The sequence below is a fragment of the Centrocercus urophasianus genome, unplaced genomic scaffold (assembly GCF_019232065.1).
Source record: "Centrocercus urophasianus isolate 14NV4802_14NV808 unplaced genomic scaffold, USGS_Curo_1.0 seq_15, whole genome shotgun sequence".
Classification (NCBI taxonomy): Eukaryota; Metazoa; Chordata; class Aves; order Galliformes; family Phasianidae; genus Centrocercus; species Centrocercus urophasianus.
Genome location: NW_024884697.1, coordinates 45,673,014 through 45,684,718, shown reverse-complemented (window position 1 = coordinate 45,684,718; position 11,705 = coordinate 45,673,014). Strand labels below are relative to the sequence as shown.

At 38.3% G+C, this 11,705-nt stretch overlaps 1 protein-coding gene across 10 annotated transcripts in view; it reads right to left on the bottom strand.

Annotated features, from left to right (window-relative positions):
* The window catches only part of CNOT4 (CCR4-NOT transcription complex subunit 4), a 68,621-nt gene that overhangs the window by 36,354 nt on the left and 20,562 nt on the right, over nt 1–11,705 (bottom strand). For all 10 annotated transcript variants that reach the window (XM_042815536.1, XM_042815533.1, XM_042815541.1 and 7 more), the window contains exon 2: nt 3,687–3,928. In XM_042815536.1, the coding sequence (XP_042671470.1) occupies nt 3,687–3,860 (174 nt within the window). In that variant the 5' untranslated portion in view covers nt 3,861–3,928. The remainder of the gene's footprint in view (nt 1–3,686; nt 3,929–11,705) is intronic.

The window sequence follows — 11,705 nt, the reverse complement described above, 5'->3', positions numbered from 1 at the left end:
TAAGATTTATGTATTGTATGCATCATACTAGTTACATCAAACAAGAAGTAGAATTTCTAAATATCAATGATTGTACTGAACTATTCAGTTATGGAACTAGCAGCATAAGAAGAAAGGATGTTTGAAGATTGTGGTGCTTTTACAGAGGCAAGAATACAAAAAAGACAAGAACATGACCAAACTATAATGTTTTACACATAAGTGTGTAAGCTTAATATTAATCTCCACCTTCAATACAACGCACCAGGAGGAATAAGGTTTGTTCTCCAGTTCCTTGACATAGCAAGATACAAGAATAGCAGCATATCAAATTATACTTTTTGGTGGAAGTGCAAAGCAATTAAGAAAAGTGAAAAAGTCATGCTTTTTGATTGTTTGTGGGGTTTTTGGTTTTTTTAATTCTTTAGTGACAATTAAAAATTGTAATAGCTGACACTAAAGGTTTCTGTGCTACGCACTATCAAAGAACATAAGTCACTAAAAATTACAGACATTCATACAGAAAAGAATACTTAGGCCACTGAATTTTAAGGAAAAAAAAAAAAAAAAAAAATCAAAGAAAAAAATCACTGGTGCTACAACTGAAACTAGTGAGTTTGCTGACTTGTAAAGTACAGCATATTTTCATTTCAATCTGATCAGTTAGTGTCTGTTTCTCTCACAGTTAAGAAACCAATTGACTGGAAAAAAACGAAAATGCTTGCTTAGCATCTTACAATTGACTAGACCTACAATCCTGAAAGGCATTAAGAACAGGTCAGTTCCGTTTTTCTTTTCTTTTTTTTTTTTTTTCCCCTCTAAAGGAAGAATTTATAGTTAATGAATTATGCAGAAATAATTTGTAAGTTTATTTCAAAAGCCATTAATGTTTGCAATGCCTTTGCTGTGTTAAAACTAACAAACATTAAGATAGTACTCAAGTTTAAGTCATACTTTCTTATTCTCACAAGCCAAGCAAATGCACATCTACTACCATTACTAACAGGAAAAAACTTAATACATACTAACTCAATTGGCTGCAAACACATGAACATTTTCTGTGCACGTGTATGTTAAGCTACCTAACAGTTCAAGTATGTAGAGGTATCTTCTCCTTGGTGGAAAGTAATGCAAGCTAACATCTTTTTGGTTAGAAGCTAGTTAGAGAAACCTAGGAAAATAATATATATGCAATATGCAGTCCAGGCCTTTCAAAGATGTGGCACAGACACCACTCTAAGAGCAGAGCCAATAGAGTTTATCACAGACTTATTTCAGGATCTTCCCAAACCTTTCATACAAAATCCTTAACTAGGGAATTTCACTGTTACTCTCCACAGACTGACAGACAAACAGCTGGAGAACATTAACTGCCACTACACACCTGTGGCATCAAGAGAAAGCAGTTTTCCTATTAATTAACTGTGCATGACATTTGTATGCTTTAACATATGAGGCCTTGCTTTAACATATGTATTTTCACAATTCCATTTTGCAGTAGGAATTCTGCACTGGCATGTGCATTATTAACCAGGGATAACTGTTGAGAGCACAGTACTTACTGTAACTTCCCTACAATGAAACCATCTGCAAAAATTTTACTGCTTCACCATTTTCTTCACTTCAGCATTAAGCGATTGCAGCCAATGCACAGCACAGTTGTCACAGAATAGAAAACTGCTTAGATCTTTACCCCAGGAACCTAATTATACACAGATAGGAAATACATAAACATACTGCATGCAAAAACACACACCTGCTGCACAAGGTTCAGTATGCTCCACAAGGTGGTTTCTTCAAACTTCTTTGCTGCTGCCATCAACTGTATAGCTCCAAACGGTTTATTCCAAGCATTTCAACAGTCTCTGAACCACAATGTCCAACTGTACCACAAAAAGGTGTGTACTTCAGCATCCTCTATGCTTTTACAATCCAACAATCCAATGAAATAGCTGAACACTCCTTAAGAGCATCTTGCAGTCCACAGATGAAGAAAACATCAAGAATATAATCCACATCCACTGTAAAAGAAGTCTCCTTCCTCTCTTGGAATGATGTGCTTCATTCCTTCTGACTGCAGAGTTCATTTTAGCTTTTCTTCCAGAACCTCTCTTTTTTCCAAGCAAATTGTATTCCAACCCAGTACAATGTTTGCATAACCAATCATAAGGCAGATTATTCCACATGAGAAAGTTCAGCCTTGGCAATATCCATATTTCAAAGAATCCCAGAGACACTAAGCAGCATGCTGATTGTGCGATTTCTCAGGTATAATCCCCAGACTTCCAATGATGAATGATCAGAGACAAATCAAACAGTTGTTGGCAAAAAAGTAGTATAACATATCCAAATACATGAAGCAACTTATACAGATGAGGAAACTCCAAAAAAATGTCATTTGTACCATGAGATCTTGTGTTTGTAGAGTAGAGATTTGCTTGTACTATGAGAAGTACACAGCACAGCGCCTGTTGTAGATGACACACACGTGGAAACCAATCTTGCCAATGACAGGCAGACCTTCCTTGTAGAATCCACAGAACAAATACTGCACAAACTTGTTGCAATATGTTAGCAATGTTACTCTGCAATAGCCTTGGAGCTTACAGAAGCATCAGAAGACAGGCTAGCAGGGAGAGCTCTAGCACAGCCAAAGCCCAAAAGAGCAGCAAGAAAATACGATTGAAAGTGTTTATATAAAGCTGTGGCAGTGAATCAAGATAGTGAACTCAGGTAAGATTATTCAGGGTCTGAGAAGGGAGCTGTAATGTGAGACAGGAAGCCAAAGGCATAAACTGAGGGTAGGAACACAAATAGCAGAAGAAAAAGCGGGTACGAGTAGCTGCAGTTACAAAAAAGAGGAAGGCCAGGTAAGAAAGTTACAATCAAGGGATATAATTAGAATTAAAGATAAGATACTGAGAAATTATTTTATAGTAAACATTGATGATAAGGAAGCAATAAGGTTATACAAAACACTGTGAGAAGGAGGAAAATAGTTCAAAGGAGAAAGCGGGCAACTTAATGAAGCTGAAGTTTATAGTTGCGGCCAACCACAATAATAGCCACTTCAGTTAAGAGATAGGAAAAAAAAGGTGAGACTCTCAAAATACTACCTTTAAGCATTTGGCAACAGGATCAGAATACTGGGCAAATAGACTTAGCCTAGATTCTGAAAAGCTGTAAAATTTAATACCGTTGGATATATTTTCCAAAGGTTTTACATGTTTAGTGTCCAGAAAAAATAGATTAAGAGCTCCGGTGCCACAAACAAAACAGAGCAGGTGCTTTATAAGCTTGCCTCAGACAGTTCTGCTACTTCAGCTGAACCTTGGCTCTCAGAAAATCCCTACTGCTGGAATCCTCGCTGTCTTTACTGACAGAAACTCTGGCAACACATGAGCACTCCAAATCATAGGACTTTTTTTTTTTTTTTTTTTTTTTGCAGTTCCCTCAGCATCAGCATGCCTTGGTTCTGATCCACAGCTTCCCCTACTAATCCAGTTCCGAATTTAACAAATCAAGACTAGCAGCTGCACAACAGATTTGATACATGCGGACAAAATCTCAAAGATCCAACACCTCACCTTCGAGTTACGCCACTACTAGAAGAATGTTTCCCAGAAGGAAAAGGATGTCTTTGGTATCATCACAAGGCAAAAGCCTTGTGCTATGAGCAAGACAAGCCGATGATCCAGGATATTTACCTTTCTGCAAGCAGGACAAAGTCCATTCTCATCAGTGCGGATACGATGCCAACAGAATCGACAGATTTGGTAGCCACAGGTGCAAGGAAAGAAGTTGATGTCATCAATCTCCAGAGGCTCCATGCAAAGGGGGCATTCCACAGGGTCTTCCTTAGCATCAGGGCTGCGAGACATCTTCGTGTTCGCAGAGCAGCAAAAGTTTATAATAACTTAATAGACAAAGAAGGTCAGCACTTGAGGGGCTGCAAGAAAAAAAAAAAAAAACACAAAAGAAAGTAATTGGTACTTGTCGCAACCTTTCTATAGTCTCATTTTATATTTTACTTCTTCATCACTTTCCTTCTCCTGTATGGGAACTGCTGAGTCACAGCCTGAACCTCTGATTAATCACCTGAGGTGAGCCTTGAGTCAGCCAGAGGAGCACAGGTGAAGGCAATTCACCTGTGCTGCCGGAAGGGGTGGAGCCTGGCTCCACCCCTCCTGGACCTATTTAAGAGCTGGCTACCAGAGGGGAAGGATCTCTTCTGGAGATCTCCTCTTTTGGTATCTTCTGGTGAGCTCAACCCAAGGGTAAGCTCTTCCACTTATTCTCTTTTGTGATCATTGTCTGTTTGCCTTACTCTCTTGATTATATTGTAATTATAACATCTTGGTTATACATTCTCCCCACACAAATCATCTGCAAACACACAAGCTACTGGTTAATAACCAGAGTTTGAGTCTGTCTTCCTACTTATGAGTCATGCAGGTAATGTGAAAGATGCTATTGATGATGTTTCTCCCTACTTGGATATGCAAGCACTTCTTTGACAATTTACTAGCCTATTTGGATTTCAAGCTGTACAGCTGCAAAGAAATGCTCAGAATGTATGATGTACACTACTGTCAAGTTCTTCCAGCTCCTTTTACTGAGTGCTTGCTTGAAATCTTCTACAAATTCTACTCAGGGCTTCATGTTCAAGACCAATTTATTCCTTTTCCCAGGGATTTGGAACTACATTTAGGTCATCCATTCAAACTTTTCAGTAGGGTTACAGAATTATTGAACAGAAACAACGAAAAGCTTCTTACACAGAGCGACTCATTTCTTTGCCCACCCCCTTTCTATTTTTTTGTACAGAGACCAACCAAACCTTGGGACTACTTTTAAAGAAGTATTAGCTGAGGTTTGTCAGATAAGAAACTTTCTACACGTATCAGACAACACTGATCAACTCATCTATGCTTTTCATCAGCATTTAATTCGCACTGAAGTTGAAATATGTTCTATGTGCCTGGAACAAAAAAAGAAAAACACCCGGGTTTCAGCTAAGAGAGCAGACAATACAGCTTTTCTGGATCTGCACTCTGAAAAAGAAACAAAATTCATGCTGCTACTTTCTTAATTATTTCTTGATCTCAGTCATTTGATTATGCCTCCATTCTGTCTTAAGTACACAGAACAAGAAAAAATACTGTCATACTCAAAAAGGACACAGTCCTAACTGGGATATTCAATTATTTTGTTGGTTGTTCTCCTCTCTCCAGTTAACAATGAGTATGGATACCTGAAGCAGTATTTAGCCTCTGCAAGCTACCTTTACCTGCTGCAGGAAACATACACATATAGAAAGACAATTAAAGAAAGATAATTTTAATGTGGATCTTTTGGAGGAAAACAAAAAAAAAAAACCCACACACCTAAAGCCTCCCCAAGACAGTGACTGATATGTCACACCTACAGTCTCCTTCACCCAAAGAAGGGAAAGACATCCAACCAGAATTGATACCTGGACGACCACATTATCTCTGACAGCATGCTATCAGGCAAATACAATTATAAATTAAGGATGCACACTATATGAAGTCTCCTCTACCCTCCCAGACAGTTTTCCATTTCATTTTTATCCAAAGAAATACCAGATCATGTACAATTCAATCCTTCCCCAGGCTTTTAGGAGAAATCCGGAGACAAATTCTTATGTCCATCTACTTGAAGAATGACATTTAATCTTAACCTCAGAAATGAGTTTTGAGATCAATTCCTTCCATACAGATTTCTGTATGTGGCAGTCACAGACTTACATATTTATATTTATAATATAATATATATATAATTATATTCTAAACAGCCACAAAACCCAGTTCTGTTTATCATTTTCTGACTCTAAACCACGATTCCTCACGGAAGAAGCTCAAAGCTTGAAGGAGAACAGTACAGACATATGCAATCAAAGTACAAACTAAACATGCAGCAGGAGAAAAAACAGTATATAGCTTTGCACAGAATGGTTGCATCACAGCCAGGTTTCTGTGTTCATCAGCTGACACCAGCATCCCACAATAACTGCAATTTAGACTATTTCCATAGTCTCAGTATAGCCTCAAGGTACAAAACAACTCTAGTAAACACACAGCATTGTCCTTAGTAAAACAAAAAAAAAACAAGTTTCATTAAATGCTCAAATAAAAGGAAAAGGAGAATGTATATTAGACACACTAAGTCTGATTTCTCTACATGCCATGCACTAGCAACAGCACTGCCCTCTTTCTGACCTTCACAAGGATTAAAATCAAAGAAGTTAAACTCCTACAATAACATGGCAGCTTTTACTTAATTATCTGTGATTTAATTAGTGGTATATTACAATCCTTTTGACCACCTCAAAACCACAGTGTGGGACCTTACCAGTGTTTTAGAACAGAATCTGGCTTGGAAGGAGGCTTAGTTTGCCTGGGAGCTTTGTCTTGTTTATAAAACCCATTCACACTGGCCTTTTAATAATCCTCACAGCCATAGCACACTATTTAGTGGCTTGTTACACAGATAACACACATTTCTGCAGCAACTCTTACACTTTTCGCATTCCCTGTATGCAAGTTAAGTTTGCTATAACAAACTTTTCACATTTGTGTGGCAGAAAAAGCATTATAATTTGAAAGTAACTTTAAAAACTGAAGAATGCAATAAGCTGCAGAGAATTCTTTCAGTTTTTATCTGGATTTAACTTTCTCTAGATTGCCAAGTGATAGGTCAGTAAGTAAACAGCATATTCTGATCAACGCTGTACTCACTCCACTGTACATGCAGCAACTTCAAGCCTACTGAAACATGTGTAAGTAAAGCTATGCTAGCACCATGAAGCTGTATGTGTAGAAGGGCAGCTCTGCACTTCTCTCAGAACTTCCAGGTCACCAAAATAAACCTACTGAATTATGAAGTCATTTCTGGAATCTCAGCTAGGAAATGTTATCAATTCACGTTATCACATCAATTATCAAAAAAATCATGACATATTAGCCAGTGCCTCTGGGATATGCAGACAAGCTCTTACAAAACTGCAATATGATTAACATTTATGAGCTGTTTAAGTTAACATTCAGAGTTCAGCATCTGCTAGCAATAATGCCAATAGTTTGCTTCAGACAGTAAATGGCTTGTTATTTAACAACAAGGAGTGAAGAGCAGCTGCACAATGTTTCAAGAAACTAAGTGAAAAGCAATATTTATTTGCTTGGGAAAACATCATTCAAGCATCCAATCTAAAGATTCTCTCCAATGAATTGTCTCCATTTTGGGGGGTGGAGGGGAGGTTGATATACCAGGAACTGTGGCCCAATTCTGCAGTGACGCTCATTTTTCAAAGCCAGAACAGCAGCATTCATACAGAGCTACCAAGAAACATAACTGGACAGCTCTAAGGCTATTCCAGAAATTTCACTTTGAAGATTCACCTCACAGGAAAAGTAATGCAGCGACAGCAAACCTCACAAGGTAGTACTACATGCAGTATTCAATCCAGAGTATGTGGTTTTGGGGATTAAGTTCCCAAAGATTAATTCAACAGCATCTCAAGAGGAAAAAAGGAACACTGTGTACATGTATGTGCATGCACACACACAAAATAACAGCAGCTACAATTTGTCTATACACTTTCCATAGCACTGACAATACCATCAAACAGCACTCCAGCAGCTCCACATCCTGTTTAAAGAAGCTTGTGTAAAAACATTCACAGAGGAAGGAGCAAAAGTGGACAATGTCCAGCAGCATCTTGTAAATACAGTTAACTTGCCAATAGGTAATAATCAGAAAACAGAAATATTTAGTTGGTGAGGTAGCAGGGACAAGACATCTATTAGCTGTTGTGAAACATGAAAAATTTGGAACTGAGTTCCCAAACTCTCTCATTACTTGAGCAATTTTTAGGAAAAAAAAAAAAAAAGCTACTCTCATTCCTTACACATCTTCCTCAGACCATCTGCTAATAGTCATTGACAGAAAGCAGACTGAAACAGGTCAACTTGCTCAATCATGCAGAAACCACAATGGGGGTACCTACATGCTTGCCAACAGCCCAAGTTTTCCTTAATACTGCGTTCTCCCTAGCCTATAGGGAGAACAAGTGCATACCTACTTACTTCTGTCACCCTTGTATGGTTGTAAAGGATCACCAGCATTAAAAAGTGGAATATTGTTTGCAAGCCCTAATACACCTAATAACAATAATTTCCTGTATATGAGGTCTAAATTATTGATTTCACTGTAAGAGATCCACATTCCAATACAGAAACATTATTAAGCAGTCAAAACAGTACTTTGGCAAAACAAAGCATTTTGTAGAAGACAGAAGGTTTAGTGATTAAAAGCTTTGTTAATGTATGTACACGCAGCAATTTGTGATATGACAGCATTTAATTGTAGTCACTAACATAATAAAGAATATTCAACACCAGGGCATAGTATCCTGGCAGACCAAGTGCTCACTGTTACCGTAACTTGCTAATAGACTGCAGCCACTCACTCTCCCTGCAGCAAGGCACAGAGGCTGAGTGACAGCAGCTGTACCTTCCCAGACCAGATTTCATATGCGCCACAGAACTTCCCAATGTTTATTTTTTCTAACACTTTTACCTCTGAAGATTTAAAAAAAAAAATGCTAGACAAAGAGGCTTCACTTATGCACTGAGTAACTTTGGGGATGCTGGCTGGAACAGCTGAAAGCTCCATTGGATGTTACAACCCCCCCTTGAACCATGAATCTATGAAACCTATTACATTATCCAGAAGTAATGATGTTACAGTAGCTGCTATCACCACATGATTTCTAAACTGATACAGCATATCCGCATATCCTCAAATTCTTTTCCTGGAAGAAAAAAAAAAAAAAAAAAAAAAAGTTCTTCAACCTTAAGAGAACCGGTTCCTCCAAAAAAAGGAACAGATCATTGAACTGGTAAATTGAAATCACATGGCCTGACTGTACTTTTAAGAAAACTTGGTACAGCCATTAAAAAGACTTTATTTAGATAGGATGTCTTCATATAGGAAAAGAGAAACATCAAGAGTTTACTTCAGCTTTCCACCTACTGGAGTTCCTATTAGTTTTTCATTAGTGTCCTTCTCCACTATTCTTCAGTTCTCCTCTCTTCTTCAGAAAGGTAAGAACATGCCATTCTGTAATGAAAACACCTTGTGCTAGCCTGTATTAAACTGCACACCTAATAATAACATCCAGCATTCCCAGGTCCAATTATAAAAAAAACCTCACATCTGACAAGCTCTACAGCCTTCAGTGAGATTACCCAGAAATACTCTCACACAGAAATCAAACCAGTTGAGGCTGCAAAACTGTTTGAAAATAACAGTTTGCAACATTCTGCTGCCAACTTAGCATCTGGATAATTCACCAGACTTATTACTGACCTGCTGCTTTCAGCTGCATTTGTTCACATAGGCCTAATATTACAGCTGGTATGATCTCAAAGAACGTCTGATGAACAAGAGGCACATCACTAAATACACACCAGCACAGAGCACTATCAATGCAGGATGCTCAGAAAGAAATGTATGCGTTATTTAAGCTTGCACCAAAGGACAGCTCAGATTTTACATTAAGCAAACTTTTACTTGCATGTTCATGGTGCAGCATGAACAGGATTGCTGCAGCATCTTCAGCTTTCCCCAGCTTCTCAACTTAAGGCATAACTTGTTCTTGGCTTCAGCTCCCACAGTTGTTCAACATGATCAAGACAGAACAAAAGGATAACTTGGCCTTTCAGTATTATCAGTGATAGAACTATTATGCCACTTTCAAATTACTTTGAGTGCCAAACATGAACTTAAGACTGGCCTAATTGTTTTCTTAGCAACAATAGCATTAGATATCATATGCTTCTTCATAACCCCTGAAAAAAACAAGCCCAAGTACCTCAGCTGCTTTAGAGGGAAGAGAAGCACCAAAACAAGGTTTAGATGGAAAAAAAATGGCACAGAGGAAGCCTTATGCAGCTCACCTATAGGTTGTGGAGAAGCACTAATTCCAGCTTGAGTTCTTCTGCTGATCTCAAGGAATAATGCAAAGCACAGAGCTCAGAAGAATAAAAACTCCGTCAAAACCCATACACTCCCCAGCACTCACAACTCCATCCTGAAACTCAATGACAGCTGATGCCAGAGACCAGCAGACTGGTATGCAGTGCTCAGAAGGCCTGACAAACCAACAGCCACACGGAGCACCACGCTGAACATGCCTCCTTACGCAAGTAAGTAGCAAAGTTGTTCTTTACTTGTCAGATTCCTGGTCACAAACTGCAGAGCATCTACATCAACACCTGCCCTCAGTTCTAATACTTGGTTAAGTCTAATCTTCCTTCGTTTGTGAAAAACCAAGAAAAGGCAATTTTTGTTCTTCAATTCATCCTAGAATGATGAAGGTGCTTTATTTAAAAATAATAATAAATCACCTTCTGATTCTCCAGGACATGGCTTTATTCCTGACAATTCAAGATGCCCTGTTGGATGCTATGGAGCCCGCACAGGATGTTAAATGAGAACTGTGATAAAATAGTACGAATTATACCATTTGGTATCAGCAAGTGCCTCACTTCTGAAAGTTCCAACAGATCTCAGAAGGAATAAATAAAAAACTCTTACAGACGAGTAGAAAGGAAAATAATGGAGAGAACTGCAGAGAGAGCTCACCTCCAGAGCCGAGACTGCTCCCCTACAAAGTAGGAGCCATGCTTTCCCCTCACTCCTTTCAAGGCAGAATTGTATGTACTTTTCTTGGCCTACAAAAGGAACCCTTCACAGGCAGCTATTAACTACTCATTGGCTTCATATAAAGACAGCAAGAGAACAAGGGAGAAGTGATAATCAAGAGGAGACTGCTAATCACCTGAAACACATTCCTGAGAAGGTTAGAAATAGAACAGAAATGCTAAAAGTTAAATTTTGCAGCATTAAACCACTATATTTCTAGACCCATAGATAATGTGAAGAAGCAATTGTGCAGCTACTCTGCCATTCCTTTTCATAGGAGACGGTACACAGAGAACTGCTAAACAACAAGGGTTTATCATGTGCTTGTGGTTTACTTTCACCAGCATTTTCATACAATTTTATTTGAATATTTCCATTGAATTGAGCATTTTGCTTTTTAATAACTCTGGTTACAGTTGGTCAAACCATGATAAACAGCTTCCAACTCTCATCTTTTTTTTTTTTTTTTTAAATAATCAGGCAACTTAGTAGTGAGCTCTCCACTTGAACGTGACATTTTCTGACTATGCTGTGGTCTACCTCCCTTGTAAACACCAGACATATAATGCAACCAACTGCAACAAATGGCAACATGAATTTCCACACATAGGTTTGATGTGGAACTCAGCCATTACAGTTTGTCTAGACATTTCTTGACTGGAATAGGGAAGAACAAGAGAGAATCAAAAGAATCTCACGGTTCAAATTGTTCCTTACTTAGTATAGCAAGAACAAAGCTGCTTTTTTCCCCTCTTTAGAAGCACCAAGGCAAAGTTAACCAAATTGTATTTCCATTTTTCAAGGAAAACTCACAACTTGGAAAGACAGTAAGATCTAGAAACCTGTAACGTCAGTGTGTGAACTGCAATTTGCAGCCACTGTATACTACAAAAATCTTGTTTGTATTAAATAGTTGTCTACAACTGGGATTTCTTGCCTCCGTTTATTAGAGAACAATCATAAAAGCCTCAGTGTGTAAATACATACAGCCTGAA